General features: G+C 44.0%; 1 protein-coding gene across 3 annotated transcripts in view; it reads left to right on the forward strand.

Annotated features, from left to right (window-relative positions):
- The window catches only part of FARP1 (FERM, ARH/RhoGEF and pleckstrin domain protein 1), a 295,943-nt gene that overhangs the window by 199,446 nt on the left and 78,043 nt on the right, over positions 1–18,454 (forward strand). For all 3 annotated transcript variants that reach the window (XM_042929450.1, XM_042929458.1, XM_042929440.1), the window contains exon 4: positions 16,031–16,073. In XM_042929450.1, coding sequence (XP_042785384.1) covers positions 16,031–16,073 — 43 coding nt within the window. The remainder of the gene's footprint in view (positions 1–16,030; positions 16,074–18,454) is intronic.

Here is an 18,454-nt window from a genome sequence, read left to right on the forward strand (position 1 = left end):
ATGGCTTCCCTGACTCCATTCTTGCCCTGTTTGAGCCAGCTGGAGATGCCTTTCTAAACGAAAAATAGTAGTGTTGAGGGCATTAAGATTCTCATAACTGTTCCGTATCTGGGTCAGCCAACTAGCTAATGGTGGAGCTGAGATTCTAACTATGTTCTTCTGACCCCAAGTTCAGTGCCTTTCGAAAATTTACAAACCTGTTCATCTTCCTGTGCACCAGCACCTGTGCTGGTGACTTTTAAGTTTTATCGTGCTTGATTTTTATGATCTCACTGCTTTCTTGTAATATGTTCAGCTGCAAAATACAGAAAACCTAGTAACGATGACCAAAAAAACAGGTGTTTATTTGTCGCATGTAACACACAAAAAAAGCCACCACGTGAGTGCTTACCATGTACCAGACTGTTCTGGTCCCTGTGGACACAACAGCTAACATGGCCCATATTCTAAAGCAAGGATCAGTACACTTTACAAAGGGCCAGATAATAAATACTATATTAAGGCTTTGCAGGCTGTAGGGTCTCTGTTGCCACTACTCAAGTCTGCCCTTATAGTGCGGAAGCAGCCATGGGCGATATGTAAATGAATAGATGGGCTTTGTTCCAATAAAACTTTATTTAGGATACAGGAAGCCACAGTTTGCTAACACGTGCCCTGGAGAGTAATACCTCGTTGCAAGGCATCATATTAGTTTTACCTACAGTATTTCATTCATTCCAGGAAGTGCCCATCATATACCCTTTTTCTGATGAGGAAGCTAAAGCTTAAAGGGGTTAAGTCCTCGTCCAGAGGTTCACAGCTAGGAAATGCCATAGCTTTGATTCAAGTTCAGTTCTGTCTAAACACAAGCCCATGCTGTCCATCATCCTTCCATTCTGACAATATTTCCATATTTTATTCTCTGTCAATTACAAAATCCCAACCCGACAGTTAATTTTATAAAATTTAAGAAAGAAGTTGTTGCGACAATTAATCTGTCATTGTTAGGTGAGGCAGTAGAGGTGACTGGAGAAGGGTACGAGGAGGGATTCTGGGGCCGTTGGCCGTGCTCTGTTTCTTAATCTGGGTGCAGGTTCTACGCGTGCAATCAGCATGTAAAAATTCAGTGAGCTGTACGCTTACTACATGTGCACCGTGTGTGTATAAAACGTCACTAAGGGGCACCTGGTTGGCTCAGTATGTTAAGCATCCCACTTTGGCTCAGGTCGTGATCTCAGGGTTCGTGAGTCTGAGCCTCATAACGGGCTCTGTGCTGATGTCAGCGTGCAGCTCGCTTCAGATCCTCTGTCCTCGTCACTCTGCCCCTCCCTCCCCCAAAATAAATGAACATTTAAAAAACAGAACATCAGTTAAACTTTATCCCCAAAACTCAATGAAATAAAAGCACAGAGGAGCAGAAATAATGACCAAAAAGTATCCAGAGGCTGAACGGAGGGGTCTGGCTGGGTTTTCATCTCTGCTCTTAGTAAAGGTGCTTGGGAATTTAAGATAGGTATCCGGTAGTTTCTATTGCCTTCTGAGATTCTGTCGATTTCTAGTGGGGTGGTGTTTTGTAGCAGCCCGGGAAAGGAGCTCTGCAGGTCCAACTGTCAGCCCTCAAGTCCCTGGAGCAGGGTGACAGGAGCAGGGGGCTGGCCTCGCTAACCCTCGCTCTGCACGTGGGTAGAAATGAGGGAAGAGTGCCCAACTTGTGGAGTTTTTGAAAGGCTCATATGTGATAATGTCAATCAGCACATGTAGGGGTGCCTGGGTGGCTCAGTCGGTTAAGCGTCCGACTTCAGCTCAGGTCACCATCTCATGGTCCGTGAGTTCGAGCCCCGCGTCGGGCTCTGGGCTGATGGCTCAGAGCCTGGAGCCTGCTTCCGATTCTGTGTCTCCCTCTCTCTCTCTGCTCCTCCCCTGTTCATGCTCTGTCTCTCTCTGTCTCAAAAATAAATTAAAAACGTTAAAAAAATTAAAAAAAAAAATCAGCACATGTAATCCCTGTGTCTGGGACCTACTCGAGTGTTCAGAAAGTGTTAGTTACGGAAACTCTGATCATTCCCATTTTTTAAATTGCCAAGAGCAGTTAACGTAAGTGTTAGCGTGTTAACCACCTTTGAGTGGACAGTACGATAGTGTTAACTGTATCCACATTGTGCCACATCTTAAAAACCCGAAATTCCGTGCCCGTGATACAGCTCTCTTGTCCTCCCCCCAGCCCCTGGCAGTCACCAACCTACTTTCCGTCTCTGTGAGTTTGACTACTCTAGATCCCTCTAAGTGGACTCCCACAGTGTTTGTCTTTTTGCGACTGGCTTGTTTCACGGAGCATGATGTGAGGTTCCCCCACGGTGTAGCATATGACAGGGTATCCGTGCTTTTTGAGGCTCGGTGATATTCTGTTGTATGGCTGTCCCACGTTGTGTGTGCCCGTTCATCTGTTGGTGGACGTTGAGGTTGCTTCCACCCCTCGGTGGTTGTGAAAAACGCTGCGGTGCACACAGACATATTATCGTTTTTTAAATGCTACTGTTGTGATTATTACCTTTACTGGGCTTCCTCTGGGAGGCCGTTTACTTGTCTGCCAAACCAAGGAGAAGCCTGGTGGGTCTCAAAATGTCTGAATGTGGGCCGTCACAGCTGGCCTTGCCCATGGGCCTGTGCCTGTTACGGGGGAAACTAGGATCCCCAGAGTCCCTGGCACACGGAATTGTGGACCTTTGTGCCTAGACGGTAGGCTCACGTCTGAGCCCAGCCTTCCGCCCCTTGTCTCGTTTCCATCACATGAAACACCCACGTCAGGGCAGGCCGTTCTGCAAGGGTTTGAAAAAAGCCTCGGGGAGAAGGAGTACTTTCTGTGGTCTAAGATGTGTTTCTCAGGATGGGAAATAAACTAGTGATAATTAGTAATCAATTGTGCTCTACCCTTAATTAGACTTGTCCTGTGGCTTGCCAGTTAATAGAGTTGGTTGCTGTGTTTACATGCAAGTTTGGCCTGCCCTTGGCTTTGAGTCCAGGAAGCCGTGCCCGGGAGATTGCCCCACAGGAGCAGAGAAATCTTTTCATCAGCTTTTTTTATGGATTGGTCTTTTCCGTGGCAGAAATGCTATTGATCCTAGGAGTCAAGACTCTGTCCTTAATATGCCAGCTAATTGGTAGCTAGACTGTAAGGGCTGGTAAAAGGCCAGAAAAACAGTAGCTTGCCATTGGAGTGAACTCAGAGACCTTGGCCTGGCTGCCCTTGGACTCTGCTGCACACCTGAATGCATCTCATTTGTTCTTCTTATGAGAGGTTGGCAAAAAGCCAGACAGTAAATGGATTGGGTTTTGCGGGCCATACCGTCTCCATGGCAACCACCCAACACTGCCATCACAGCACAAAAACGGCCATGGACAATATCTAAATAGATGTGCATGGTTGTGTCCCAATAAAACTTTACTTAGGGGCATGGATATTTGAATTTCAGAGTTTTCACATCATGAAATACACTCCTTTGTTTTTTGTTTTTTGTTTTTTTTTCTTTCCAATCACGAGAAGTGTAAAGGCTGGTCTTGGCTGTACCAAAACACATGATAGTCAGGATTTGGCCCATGAGCCTTAGTTGGCCAATCTCTGCTTTAAAATATTTCTCTGAGGTGGGTGTTTTATCATCTCCATGTTACAGTGAGAAGGTTCAGAGAGGTAACTTGCCCGATACTTGACAATGATCTTTATAACCAGGATTTTCACACAAGCCTGTCTCAGCAAGCCGCTCTCTGCTACGCTTGGCTGCCTTTCCTCACACTGGTCCCTCCCAGAGAGCTGTGTGAGCCTCAGTGGTAGAGATAGGTGTATAATAAGATTTATCTCATCAGCCTGTTGAGGATCCCAGGAAGGGCATGCATCGTGGCTTGTAAATCTCTGTTTGAACATTTGTTTTGTCATATAGCAGCTGGGCAGATACTGAACCTCTTTGATTTTGTACTTTATCTGGAAAATGGGATTAATAAGTGGTGATTTTACAAGATTGTCATGAGGATTAATTCTGATACTTTACAGTCACAAGCCCAGCAGGATTCCTGCGCGTGGGAGGTACTTGGATATCTGTTGTATCTTGTGCTTGCCTTCTAACTCAGAAACCAGAGAAGTTGGCCCACCAGTGTTTTGTTAAAGCCACAGTGCTTACTGATCTGATAAAATGGTTCCAGTGTCTAATGCGTGCTGATAAAGCTCAGGAAGAAGATGGGCATCTTATTGTTTAGTTTATATTTTATATTTATATTTTATATGGTCACTTTCGGTGAGGACACTCTTTCTGGCTTGTAGAGGTTTACCTTCTCACGGTGTCCTCACATGACAGAGACGGAGATCTTCCTCCTCTTATAAGGCCACAGTTCTATCTTTTTATGACTTTATTCAACTTTAATTAACTTCTGAACACCTTTTCTCCAGAGACAGTCACATAGCGAGGTTAGGGCTTCAACATAAGAATTTTGGAGGGACGCATTTCACTCTGTAGTTGCAGACTTGCTTTCTAGGGGCTTGAAGCCATAGAAACCATGGCTACATCCCTTGTTGGTGGTTTCCCAGCCCCACTGGCGTTGGCCAGATTTCCTTCCCGTATGCTTAGTAGCAGCCTCCTGTCCTGACGTTGCTTCTTCCCCCGGGGGTCTGAGGGCATCTACATCCCAGAGGGGGTCTTTGTGGACACATGCCAGGTGTAAAGGATGAAGACTTGCTGAGCCACAGACAGATGGAAGTTTGGGAACCCAGCAGAAATGAGGCCGTGGGGTGCCTCTGTCATCACACTTCACCAGCAGCACCGTGGTGTGAGGCCACGATGGCTGGGTCGATGGGGCAGTTCTCAGAGGAGGCAAAGCTTTCCTTGAGCAGAGAGTCTAGGAGAAGGATGGATCACGGGAAAAATAGAGCAATGGGCAACCTTCCATTTCTTAAGCTGGAGAGATACGTGGGGTTTTTTGTTCTCATTTGTTTTTTAATTAATTGACTTTTTAAAAAAATGTTAACTTTACAGAAAAACTGGACAGAAAGTAAAGAGAGGTACCGTATACTGACCCCCCCCCAAATGCACAGGGTCCCTTATTTTTTAACATCTTGCAGTCGTGTGATATGTGTATTATAATTGTTGAGCAAGTATTAACATACTACAGTCCAAAGTTCACATTAGTGTCCGTTCTTTGTGTTGTATATGCTATCGGTTTTGACAAATGTCTTTGACATGTGTCCACCATCAAAGTATCATAAAGAATAGTTTCTCTTCCCTAAAAATGTCCTCTGCTCTACCTACGGATCCCTCCCTCCTCTCTGAGGCCCTCACAACCACTGATCTTATCCTTCAGTATTTTTTTATTTTCTGTATTCTTGATGCTTTGGCATCTGGGCCTTGCTGACTGGGAAGAGAGTGCCCTTCCCAGGACTAGTGAGAAGTATTAAAATCTCAGACTCTGTGGACTTTTCTATTTCTCTTTGCTATTACATCACTTTTTGCTTCATGTATTTTGAAGTTCTGTTTTTAAGTGTATAAATACTTAAGATTTTCCTACCCTCTGAATTAATTGACACCTTTGTTATGAAAAAAATTCCTTCTTTATCCCTGGTGATATTCTTTGTTCTGATATTTACCTTGATACTGATATAGCTGCTGTAATTTTTTAAAATTACTGGTTGCATAATATACGTTTTTCATTCTTTTCCTTTTAACTTTTTTGCATCTTTACATTGCAGTGTGTTTCTTAAAGGTAGCATACATTTGGGCCTTGCCTTTTTGTCCAGTCTAACAATCCTGCTTTTTAATTGGGGGTGTTTAGAACATTTACATTTAATGTGATTGCTGATATGATTTAAATGGGGCATCTTGCTATTTTCTCTTCGTCTTACCCATTCTTCCTTTTTTTGGCCTGTCTTTTGATTAATTAAATATTTCAGTGATTCCATTTTACCTTCTTTGTTGGCTTATAATCTATAACTCTTTCATTTGTAACTTTCATAGTTGCTTTTGGGTTCATAATACACACTTTTAACTTATCAGGGCCTGTCTTTAAGAAAGATTATGCCACTTCACCTACAGTATAAGAACTTACAGTAGTATACTTCCATTTTCCCTTTTCTGATTTTTTTTGCTATTTTTGTCATATTATTTTCTTTTACAAAAGTTATGAATCCCACACTACGTTGTTATTTTTACCAGTCAGTTGTCTATGAATAATATTAAAAATGTCTCAGATATTGTATATATTAACCACACAATTGACATTTTGGTGTCCCTCGTTCCTTTGTGTAGACACAGATTTCCATCTGATATTATTTTCTTTCTGCCTGAAGGACTTCCTTTAACATTTCTTCTTGTACAGCCCTGCTGGCAATGACTTCTCTCAGCTTTCATATGTTTGAGTCCTTATTTTGCCTTCCGTTTTGAAAGACATTTTTGCTGGGTATAAAATTCTAATAATTTTGTTCTTCAAGGGCATTAAAATCTTGCCCCATTGCATTCCCACTTGCATTGTTTCTGACAAGAAGTCTGCTGTCATTTTTACCTTTGTTCCTTTGTGCATAATCTTCTTTGGCTGTTTATTTATATTATTTATTTAGAGAGAGAGATTGCAAGCAGGGAAGAGAGGCAGAGGGAAAGAGAGAGAGAATCGTAAGCTTGGGGCTTGATCCCATGACCTTGGGATCATGACCTGAGCTGAAATCAATCGACTGAGCCACCCAGGTGCCCCATATCTGGCTGATTTTAAGATTGCCTCTTTACTGCTGTTTTTGAGCAGTTTGGTGATGATGTGCTTCCATGCACTTTTCTTCACATTTCTTAGGCTGGAGATTTTCTGAGCTTTTTGAATCTGTTGGGTTTACAGTTTTCACCAAATTTGGAAAATTTTCAGCTGTTCTTTCTTTTCATTTTTTGTCCTGTTTTTTGCCCCCTCCACTGCCACCTCCTGTCCTTTGTGACTCCAGTGCCATGCATGTTAGGATGCCTAAAGTTGTTCCACAGTTCTGTGATGCGCTATTAATGTCTTGGTTATCTTTCTATTTCATTTTGAATTGTTTCTATTGCTGCATCCTCAAGTTCATTAGTATTTTTTCTGCAAGGTCTAATCTGATTTTCATCTTATCGTGTGTGTGTGTGTTAATCTCCCAATGTGGTTTTTATCTCTAGAGGTTTCATCTGGGTCTTTTTATGTTTTCTATATCTCAACTTTGAACATGAGGAATACAGTTATAATAACTGTCTTTATGTCCTTCTTCTGCTAATTATAATGCCTGCATTCCAGGTCAGAGTGTTTTGTCTGATTATGGGTCCTGTTTTCCTGCTTCCTTGTGTGTCTGGTGATTTTTCTTTATTGGATGTCAGATATTGTAAATTTTACCTTGTTGAAAGGTAACAAGGATAGTTGTTATAGTTACTGGATAGTTTTATATTCCTATAAATTTTTATTGAGTGTTCTGGGATGCAATTAAGTTATTTGGAAACCATTTAATCCTCTCATATCTGGCTTTTAAGCACATTAAATGGGTCTCATGTACTGTATAGTCCGGGGTTAATTATTCCTCAGTGCTAAGGGATGACTCTTCAGTACTCTGCCCAGTGCCCAGAATCCTCGGGTTGTCTGATATTGCTGGTGAGAATTGGTAGTGTTCCTGACTCTGAGCACCAGGCTCTGATACCTTGAATCTTTTCATTGGTTCTTTCTCCCAAATCTTGGGTACTTTCTTCACAAGTTGACATTGATCAGTATTCAGCTGATTACTCAATGGGAACCTTCTATACTCTTCTAAATGATCTTTCTGGAGGGAGCTTCCTACTCTTTATTACTCGCCCCCCCCCCACCCCGGTGATCTGTCAGCCCCACCTTTTCAACTCATGGATTTTTCCGGGTTTTTCTTCTCTGTACCACAGCCTGGAAACCTAATGTACACAGAAGTCTAGGGCAAGTGTAGGGATCGTGATTTTATTTTGTCTCTGAGGGATCACAGTTTCTCATTGTCTGGTGTCCTCAGCCTTCAGATATGTTGTGCTAAGTATGTTTTTCCCTTTTTTTTTTTTATTTTTGTTTATTTGTTTTTCCTGTAGGAAGATAAATCCAGTCTCTGTAAATCTATGACAGAATCAAAAATCTCTAATTGGTTTAAAAAGAAAGCCACACTTAACATTAATATTAAAAATTACATTTAAACAAATTATTACAAACAAATTCAAAGTAAAGTTATTTCTTGTTGGGATTAGCTTGTGGAAAGACTACTTTGTTGCAATGAATTCTAGACACTAGATAATTTTCTATAACATTTTATCTGGCTCCTATATATGTTATAGGTGATGAAATATTTTTGTATGCAGTTTTTAAAAATTTTTTTAATGTTTGTTTATTTTTGAGAGAAAGAGAGATCATGAGTGAGGGAGGGGCAGAGAGAGAGGGAGACACAGAATCGGAAGCAGGCTCCAGGCCCTGAGCTGTCAGCACAGAACCCGATGTGAGGCTTGAACTCACGAGCCACGAGATCATGACCTGAGATGAAGTCGGACGCTTAGCTGACTGAGCCACCCAGGCGCCCCTGTTGTATGCAGTTTTGATTTTTATTTAAAAAAAAATTTTTTTTTACATTTATTTATTTTTGAGAAACAGAGTGAGACAAAGCGTGAGCGGGGGAGGGGCAGAGAGAGAAGGAGACACAGAATCTGAAGCAGGCTCCAGGCTCTGAGCAAGCTGTCAGCACAGAGCCTGATGCGGGGCTCGAACCCACAAACTGTGAAATCATGACCTGAGCCGAAGTCGGATGCTCAACCGACTGAGCCTCCCAGGCACCCCACAGTTTTGATTTTTAAACCTGAAGAGGAGAGCTGAGCTTTTGTTGAGTCTGTTAGCTTTTAGAGGGGCAGCATATTATGTTACAGAAAAGCACAGGTTTGGGGTCAAATGGACTTGATGTTGAATCTCAGCTATGTGTGACCTTGGGCAGCTTAAATAAGCTTTCTGAGCTTGGCTTCCTGCCTGTGTAAAATGACCATCTTGTTAGGAGCATTAAATGAGAATTTATAAAGCACCTGTTTAGTGCCTGGCACGCAGGAGGTGCCCAAGAAACAGTCTCTTCCCAATGCCCTTCCTGAAAGATATCTAGTAACTGAGTCTCTTTTAATAAGAACCTTTCCAAAATACCTCCAATATTTTAGTTGCCTGCAAAATCTGCCTAAAATGTCACTCACCAACATGATAGGGGCTAAAAAGGTTTAGGGCAAGAACAGAAACCGCTTTGGGAGCAGTGGCTCATCTTGCCCTGCCTTTCATAACTAGGCAGTAAAGTGTTGTTCTCACTTAACACTAACATTAACAGAAGAAGATCAGAGGAAAAAAGGGAACCTGACTGAAATGTAGGCAAATGGGAGAACACTGGGCTGGGAAGCTGTGTTGATACCAAATTGTGGAAGATAGATGTTATAGGCTGAGTTGTGGCCTCCTAAAATTTCTGTGTTGAAGCTCTAACACGCAGTACCTCAGAATGAAACTGTACTTGAGGATAGGACCTTTAAAGAGGTGGTTAATGGGTGCCTAGGTGGCTCAGTCGGTTAAGCATCTGACTTCGGCTGAGGTCGTGATCTCGTGGTTCACAGAGCCCCCGTCAGGCTCTGTGCTGACAGAGCAGCTGGAGCCTGCTTCGGATTCTGTATCTCCCTGTGTCTATTTGTCTGTCTGTCTCTGTCTCTGTCTCTGTCTCTCTCTCTCTCTCTCTCTCTTTCAAAAGTAAATAAAGATTTTTTTAAAAAAAGAGAGATGGTTAAGTTAAAATGAGGCCATTAGAGTGGGCCCTAATCCACTGACACTTGTCACTTTACAAAGAGGAAATTTGGACATACCAGAGAGACACCTGGAGTATGTGTGCACAGAACGATGGTCGTGGGATGGTCGTGGGTGTGCACATCCGGAAGGCAGACATTTATTTACAAGTCGAGGGAGGTCTCGGGAGAAACCCAACCCATGACACCATGAGCCTCCAGATCTGTTGTCCAAGCCACCGAGTCCGTGGTTGTCGGGCATGGTGGCCCCAGCAGCCTCTTCTATGGGCCTTCAAACCCCAGCAAGGGAAGTTCCCTGATTCAGTGGGTTGTACTGATTGGAATGACGTTTCTAGAAATCCATTCATTTAAACCAAATCCCTGTATAGTCAGGTAGCATGGATGTGCTCTGGAGCCTAGCTGCACGGTGTTAGAGAAGACAGGGAAGTGTGGCCTGGTGGAAGGGGTGGGCGGGGCGATTAGACATGGAGATCATTACAGTTGTGACCGTCTGGAGATCCATCGGTTGGGGAAGGATAGGTGATGGTGCCTTTGTTGCCTTTTTAACTTGTCTGGAACTTGTTTCTGTCCTGCTTAGGTTCAGTGAACAAGTGATTGGTCTAAGATGACCTAGTCTAGTCTAGATGCTTCCCAGCCGCCTTCCCCATATAGCAAACTTCAACGCTTTAACTCTGGTCAGGCGGCAGCCTTATTTTTCTTATTCCCTGTAGCTCATCCATTTATAGTAGTTTAAATTTTTTTTTTTTTTAACGTTTATTTATTTTTGAGACAGAGAGAGACAGAGCATGAACAGGGGAGGGTCAGAGAGAGGGAGACACAGAATCTGAATCAGGCTCCAGGCTCCGAGCTGTCAGCACAGAGCCCGACACGGGGCTCAAACTCACGGACCGCGAGATCATGACCTGAGCCGAAGTCGGCCGTTTAACCGACTGAGCCACCCAGGCGCCCCCCATTTATAGTAGTTTAAGTCCTGCGTGTGCAAGACCTTTTCTCTGAGCCCCGCAAACATCAATGTAACTGGTAAACGGTGAGGTTCCCGGAGGCCCTGAGTTCTCACCCAGCGGGTCAGCTGTGACGTGATCGATGGCTCATAGCCTTCTTGCTGCAGAGCTCGACCAAACAGGCTAATTCAGGCCGGTCTGATGTTTCCAGACCTGCGTGTTGTAAAACCACATGCTCAGTTGGCTCCAGTTGGTGATTGTATTCGATGCTTTCCACAGAAATGCCAAAAACAGACGAGAGATGTTTTAAAACAATTCATAAAATTGGCGGCTATGTTGCCAGAGCACAGTTGTTTTGTCCTGAGTGGCTTGTGGAAGTTGAGGAAGAGCTGGCAGTGGGGAAGGTTCGCGGAGACGGTTCCCCGAGGTGGCTGGGAGAGCGCAGGCCTACAGGCTCGTGAGTGGCCGCTCGGCAGCCCTGGGAAATCCCACTGGGGTTCTCCAGTTAACGCGCCGTCCGGTGCAACTATTTCCAGTATTCACTGCTTGCCTCAGTCCTCCAGGCCTCCCACTTGGCTGGGGAAGCAGAAAGCCTCCACGAGGAACTTCCCTGCTCCCGGCACAGAAATGTAAACTCCCATCTGCCACTGGCCTTTCTGTCTCCCTCAGTGGAATAGCTCTTCCTTCTACCTCAGGCCGTTGCCCTGGGTTTTAGGGCCATCTTCTCACATCCCTTAGGACATTGGTGACTAACCCTTCTTGCTTATATTCTCAATGCCTTTGCTTTAAAAAAAATTTTTTTTAATGTTTATTATTTTTTCATAGAGAGCATGAGAAGGGCAGAGAGAGAGGGAGTCAGAGGATCCCAAGCAGGCTCTACACAGTCAGCACAGAGCCCGACACGGGTCTCGAACTCACAAACCTGAGCCGAAGCTGGACGCTCAACCGCCTGAGCCACCCAGGTGCCCCTGAATCCCTCCACTTTTTTAGACGCACCCAGTTTTCTGTGACTCACAAGCAAATAGGGGCGTCTGGCTGGCTCAGTCAGTAGAGCATGCGACTCTTGATCTTGGAATTGTGAGTTCCAGCCCCGTATTAGGCATAGAGATTACTTAAAAACATTTGAAAAACAGAATAATAATAACAAGTAATTCAACAATACCCTTATCTGATCCCTCACCCCCTGTGGCCCTAGTCTCTTGCTGCCTGCCTCTCAGCCAAGCTTCTTGGAAAAGTCTGTGTCCTTCCTGCCTCTTCACCACCCGCCAGACTTTCAGCCCCACCTCTGAGTCAACTCACCAGCAGAACTTTTAGTTCTCATCTTATTTGAACAGTTCTTGGTATATTTCCTTCTGGAAACTGCCTTCCCATGACTTCTGTGACACCACTCTCCTTTTTTCCTTCTGTTCTCATCTGCTTCCACCTGGCTGGTCCGTGGTGGACGTGTCATCGGTGCTCATAGGTTTCATCCTCTGGACTCGGGGAGCCTTATCCTCCATGAGTCTCCGTGATGCTTATCCTCTATGGAGTCAGGATGGTGGCAGCTTCTGCTTCTGCTTCCCTTCCTCCTCCCCCTCCTCCCCACCTCGTCCCCCTCCCCCCCTCCTCTTCCTCCTCACCCTTCTCTTCCTCCTCCCCCCCCTTGTCCCCCTCCTCCTCTCCTCCCCCTCTTCCTCCTCCTCCCCCTCCTCTTTTTCTTAGTAGGTTTTTGTTGTTGTTTAGTTTTTTTAAATGTTTTATTTATTTTGAGAGAAAGAGATAGGGCATGAGCAGCGGAGGAGCAGAGATGGAGGGAGAGAGAATCCCAAGCAGGCTACGCGCTATCCTTGCAGAGGTTGACGTGGGGCTCGAACCCTTGAACCATGAGATCATGACCTGAGCTGAAACCAAGAGTTGGATGCTTAAATGACTGAGTCACCTGGGCGCCTTGTGGTGACTTCTAGTGTGAGATCTCCTGTCCAGGCTTCACCTCAGAGCTCCAGACAAGTGCATCCCGCCTTTTCCATACTGTCTCTTGCTCATGAAATCCAAGGGCACCTCAACAAAATCAAAGTGTCCAGAACCTCCATCCTGGCCCCTCTTCCAGCACTCCCATCTTTGTGAATTGTACCAGCATCAGTCCAGATGCCCTCAGCAGAAATTCTCGTGTCATTTTGGTCATTGTCTTCTGCCTCAGCCACCATATCCAGTCCATCAGTAAATCCCTGGGGATTTTACCTCTTAAATTTTTCTTAGATCCGCCCACTTCCCCCGACTCTGCTTCTGCATTCCTGGTCCAAAATACCATCCTCTCTTGCCTGCACTATTTGTGTGGTCAGCCTGCCTCTGCTCCAGCCCCTCTGTCTGTTCCCACACTGCCAGATCAGTCTTTTTACAGTGCACATCTGCATGTATCAGCCCTGTGCTTAAATCCTTTACATTGCTCTTAGGATAAGGATGAAGAATCTCAACATGGCTTCCGGGGAGGCTGACCCCTTCCTGACCCACCAGCCCTGCTCTGCAGCTATCCCCTTGCACCTCTGGCACCTGGACAAAGGTTTTACCTGTGTGTCTTCTGTTCCCTTCAGATCTCCACATGACAGCATCTTCAAGCATCTTCAGGGACGTGTTCCCTTCACAATGTCCTGTTTGTATAGGGTCTCCGGTCCCCCTGCCCCCATGCCTGGGTCAGACTGCTCTGCCCCAGACCCTGGGAGTCCTCTGCTCCTCCCTTCATTCCCTTTGGGTCAGGCACGTCTTCACTTTTGTCAGTTTGGGGGAGTTGGTTCCTGTCGCTTCCTCACTAGACCAGAAGCTCCGTGAAGCAGGAGAGCAGCAGAGGATAGGAAATACAGAAATGAGAATTTCATGATAAAATCTTACTGATCGGGGGCGCCTGGGTGGCTCAGTCAGTTGAGCATCCTGCCTCTCAGTTTCTGCTCAGGTCATGATCCCGTGGTTTGTGAGTTCGAGGCCCATGTAGGGCTTTGCACTGACAGTGTGGAGCCTGCTTGGGATTTTCTCTTTATCCCCCTCTCTCTGCCCCTTCCTTTCTTATGCGTGCACATGCATTCTCTGCCCCCACTCCAATCTCTCAAAAATAAATAAACATTTTTTAAAAATTAAAAAAACATTGGGGTGCCTGGGTGGCTCAGTCAGTTGAGCAACTGACTTTGGCTCAGATCATGATCTCATAGTTTGTGGGTTCGAGCCCCGCATCGGGCTCTGTGCTGACAGCTTGGAGCCTGGAGCCTGCTTCAGATTCTGTGTCTCCTTCTTTCTCTGCCCCTCCCCTACTCATGCTCTGCCTCTCTCTGTCTCAGAAATAAATAAACATTAAAAATTTTTTTAATTAAAAAAAATTCGGGACGCCTAGGTGGCTTAGTTGGTTAAGTGTCCAATTTCAGCTCTGGTCACAATCTTACAGTTGGTGGGTTCGAGCCCCATGTTGGACTCTGTGCTGACAGCTCACAGCCTGGAGCCTGCTTCAGATTCTGTGTCTCCCTCTCTCTCTGCCCCTCCCTCTCTCTCTCTCCCTCTCAAAAATAAATAAACATTAAAAAAATTTTTTTAATTAAACAAAATCTTACTTATTTGAAAAGGTGATGGGGGAAGAGTAACCTAAATAACTAGAGACTTAAAATTTTTAGTTTTTGCATTATAAGAATTCTTAGTGCTCAATTTAAGGCTAATTTGAATAATGGAGAAAGGCAGAAGACAGGAAGTCGCTCATCTTCCAACCTCCCAAACACATTTTCCCACGTACTTAAATATTCACCAAGAACATAATTTTTAATGCCTGCATGATAATGTGTCATATAAATGTAGACTTATTTTATTTCATTTATTATTGTAAAAATTTTTTACTATCAGCAACGCTAATCACAACATTTTTATTTTACATAAATCTTTGTGCATAAATGTATGATTTACCAAAGTTGCATCACTGGATGAAAGAATATGTATAGGAGCCGTTTTTTTAGGCTTTAGATAATTATTCGTAATTATTCCTTAATTAGTCTCCAGAAACATACCAATTCATTTATTCGCCAATAGAGGTAAGACAGTGTACATTTTCTGCTACCTTTGCTAAATCTGAGAATTATAAAATGCAAATATGTGCATACATAGAGGCATATCTAGATGCAAATGTAATGGGCAGAAGTGGTATTTGATTATTCAGACTTGCATTTGTAGGGCAAATCACTCCTGAATTTGAACATTTTCCCATTAGCCATTGTTCTTTTTTTTCTCTGTCATTTAGCTGTTATTCTTTGCATAGTTTGGGAGTATTTGGTTTTTCTTATTATAAATCCTCTTTATATTAGGCACATTAACCTTGCTTTTGTCATACATGCAAATATGAGCTTCAGTAGAACCCTTTTCAAATGACCAGGAATTGAGAGAAAAGCATGTGTGAAATGGGATAATACGGTTAAATTATGTTTTATCAATAAGGGCAGCTGGTTTATCTCCTCTCTCTTTTAATCTTGCCCCCTAAACTCCACGTATGTGAAGAGTCTGGACCTTGAAGCTGGATATACCTGGCTTCAGGCCTGGCTCTGCCAGCCCGGGACAAATTACTGGTCCCTACAAGTCTCAGGTTACTCTCCTGGGCAGCAGAAATCCTTCTGACCTTGTCAGAAGGTCAAGAGTGGGGTGCCTGGGTGGCTCAGTCGGTTGCTTGGCTGACTTTGGTTTATGTCATGATCTCGTGGTCTGTGAGTTCAAACCACAGGTCAGGCTCTGTGCTGACAGCTCAGAGCCTGCAACCTGGTTCGGATTCTGTGTCTCCCTCTCTCTCTGCACCTCCCCTGCTCATACTCTATCTCTGTCTCTCAAAAATACACATTAAAAAAAATTTTTTTTAAGAGGTAAAAGCTTATGGAGAGTACCCAGTGCAGAGGTAATATTCTAAACATCCCTTCCCATATCCCTCAAAGGCGTGCTGTTCTGTAAATGTGTGTATGTACACGTATTTTGTTTCATTAAGGAGCCTGCATATTTCACTCAGCTTGTAGCCACACATGCAATCATGCATCCGAGTTTCCTGAGTGGCTAGCTTTGGTGGAACACTGCAGATGACAGGAGACACATTCATAGTTAACCATTTGAATCTGGGAGAGATTGTAGCTTTGAAGCTCAGGGATAATGCCAGCAAATTTGGATCTGTACTATAAAAGCGGTCAGTGATGTAAGATACGCCGTCCTGCAGAGAATAGGAACAGACGGTCTCGAATACTCAAAAAGTATTTTGATTTTAAACAGCTCCAAGTCAAGCCTCCAAATACTTGCATCCTTTCATTGAGAATTTGTCTCAATCTGTTTTTTCCTTTGTAGGTGTGGCTGGATCTCTTAAAACCTATTGTCAAGCAGATTAGAAGTAAGTATACACCATGTGTTTAACAGTGATGTTAAATATAAAGCCAGACATTTTCCTCCTCTAGATGTTTGCCCTGTGGCATCCAGCACACTGGTGACACAGATTCTTTTTTTTTTTTTTTCTTTTTTGGCCCCATGATTTCTTTTCATCCACTAATCCATGTGCCATTAAAATGTCTCTTCTGCAGTATTAATATTTAACAATTTGGTGATCAAAACCTTGCTTGGAAAATCAAACCTCATTTTGATTAACGACTAGAGCATGCTGTTAATCTCCAGACTAATTGAGCTTGCCTGGTCTCTGTCCGAGGTTGTTACTGTCACTTTTGAAGGGGAAGGTGCAACCATGTATTCATAAAATTGATGTTAGGTTTTCTGTCCTGCCTCTTCAATGCCTGTGAAATCAGAGTGCACGTATTGGTTGCTTGGAAAAATAAAGTGCCTGAAAGCGTGTGTGTGTGTGTGTGTGTGTGTGTGTGTGTGTGTGTGTGTGTCTGAATGGCAGGCAGAACTGAAGGGAGTCTGGCTTGCATTTACAGTATGTGTTGGGGAAGATTAAGGAGGATTTAGGAGAGGAGTGAGGGAAGAAGGCTCGCTTTCTCTGTCCCTTCTCATTGTGCCCCAGGACCAGGACCGTTTCCCTCCTCTCCACTTTGAGGTCAAGCGCAGAGTCAGACAACTCATCCCAAATGCCCCCTCACTGCAGCCACAGCCCGGGCAAAAGTCTGAGGGTAGTAACAGAGGTGCATTCCATTAGTTGAGCTTGAAGCTCCACACTACCTTGCTGGGATCGTTTTAATGTCTGATTAAGAAGCCCCACTGGGCCACTTCTAGCAATTTTTGTGGCTGTACTGAACAGGCACACGGTGTCTGGATGGCCCCCGTGCACTCGAAATGGATGTTGAGCTTCTGTCATTTAAATTAAGCAATTATTGATGCCGAAAATGAAACTGGCATTGTTAGTTTAACATTTACGAGGGTGGCTGGCCAGTGACCTGAGCGTGTTGGGGGGCTGGAGGGTAGGGGCACATTGCTGGGAGAAGCCCCTAGGCCTGACGGGGGAGGTAGCGAAGCATCAAGAATGATGACGTGTGTCCCTGCAATACCTCCTGGGAAATGCTCACTGTGGCAAGGTGTCTTTTAGCCTGTTGCCAAATACAGACAGAAGACCGCGTCTGTCACTGCTGGGTCCACCCTGGAGTGAGGATTCTCCTTCCGTCTCCGCGTGCTATGGCTAGCTGTGTGAAGCTGTCATTGTGCATTGGGGGATAGCACCTTCCTACTTTCAGGTTTTCTAAGGATCTGCGTGGCCTCAGGGGATCCCCGTGGAGAGGCGATAGCATGGTTTTTCCTGTTCTTCCCCATTTTGCTATTGTTACTTTATGATCCAGAGTTGACAGGCGAGGGTTTCTATTAATTGTTAGAGTGAGTGGTCAGGGAAAGGGGGCCCAGTGTCTCCGGGCTTCATTATTTCTGTGCCTTGTTTTTCTCCTCATTTTGTATATATTGTCTACATCTTCACCTTCTGTCGCTTTTGCGTTTTTTTCGTAAACTTAAATATGTTATCATAGAAATGATAATACAACATCTGTTTTTTGTGACAGCGAAGGCAGAGCAAAAAAAATTTTTTTCTGCTTTTAGACAACTGCTGTTAAAATTTGGATTTCATTATCGTACCTTATATTTCATAGAACATAAACTCATTGCTGTCATTCCAAATGGTAGAACCTACGAGACTCCTCTTATATTGAGCATAAATATATATGTGTGTAGATATATGTATAAAATTTGATCTGTACCTCAAAACAAGCTCTGATTAGGGTTACAAATTATTATGATCTGTTTGACATTTTAATTCTGACAAGTGACCCATCCCATTGATCTTCTCCCTGTCCACCCACCCCAGATCTGCTTCCTGATTTTGCCTGAACTCGTCCATAAGGTGGCTTATAAGACACCTATGAAGGGCTTCGGCTGACTGGACGAGGGCAGGGTCACGTCGTGTTGATGTTTTTTTCTCCAGCGCTCGGGGAGCACCTGACACATAGATGCTCATACATATTTGATGAACACAGTGGAAGCTGTACCTTGTAGATCATTTAAAGTACTAAATTGTATAACCGATTTACGTTTTCATTATTTCCTCATTGTCGAAAGCCCATATTTTGACTGAAAGGGCCAATTTGATAAATTTTTGAAGACGAATGCCTGTTTTTAAAATCCAGGTACAGTTTAAGTCTTCAGAGAAAAAATGTAATACCTGAATGAAATACTTTTGTCAAAACGTTATTTTATAAGGGCTCTCTGTCTCCCTGCAATATGGAAGTATGAATTAGGAACTGAACTACCTGTTCAGCGACCTGGACGTCAACAGATGGACTC

The sequence above is a fragment of the Panthera leo genome, chromosome A1 (genome assembly GCF_018350215.1).
Source record: "Panthera leo isolate Ple1 chromosome A1, P.leo_Ple1_pat1.1, whole genome shotgun sequence".
Classification (NCBI taxonomy): domain Eukaryota; kingdom Metazoa; phylum Chordata; class Mammalia; order Carnivora; family Felidae; genus Panthera; species Panthera leo.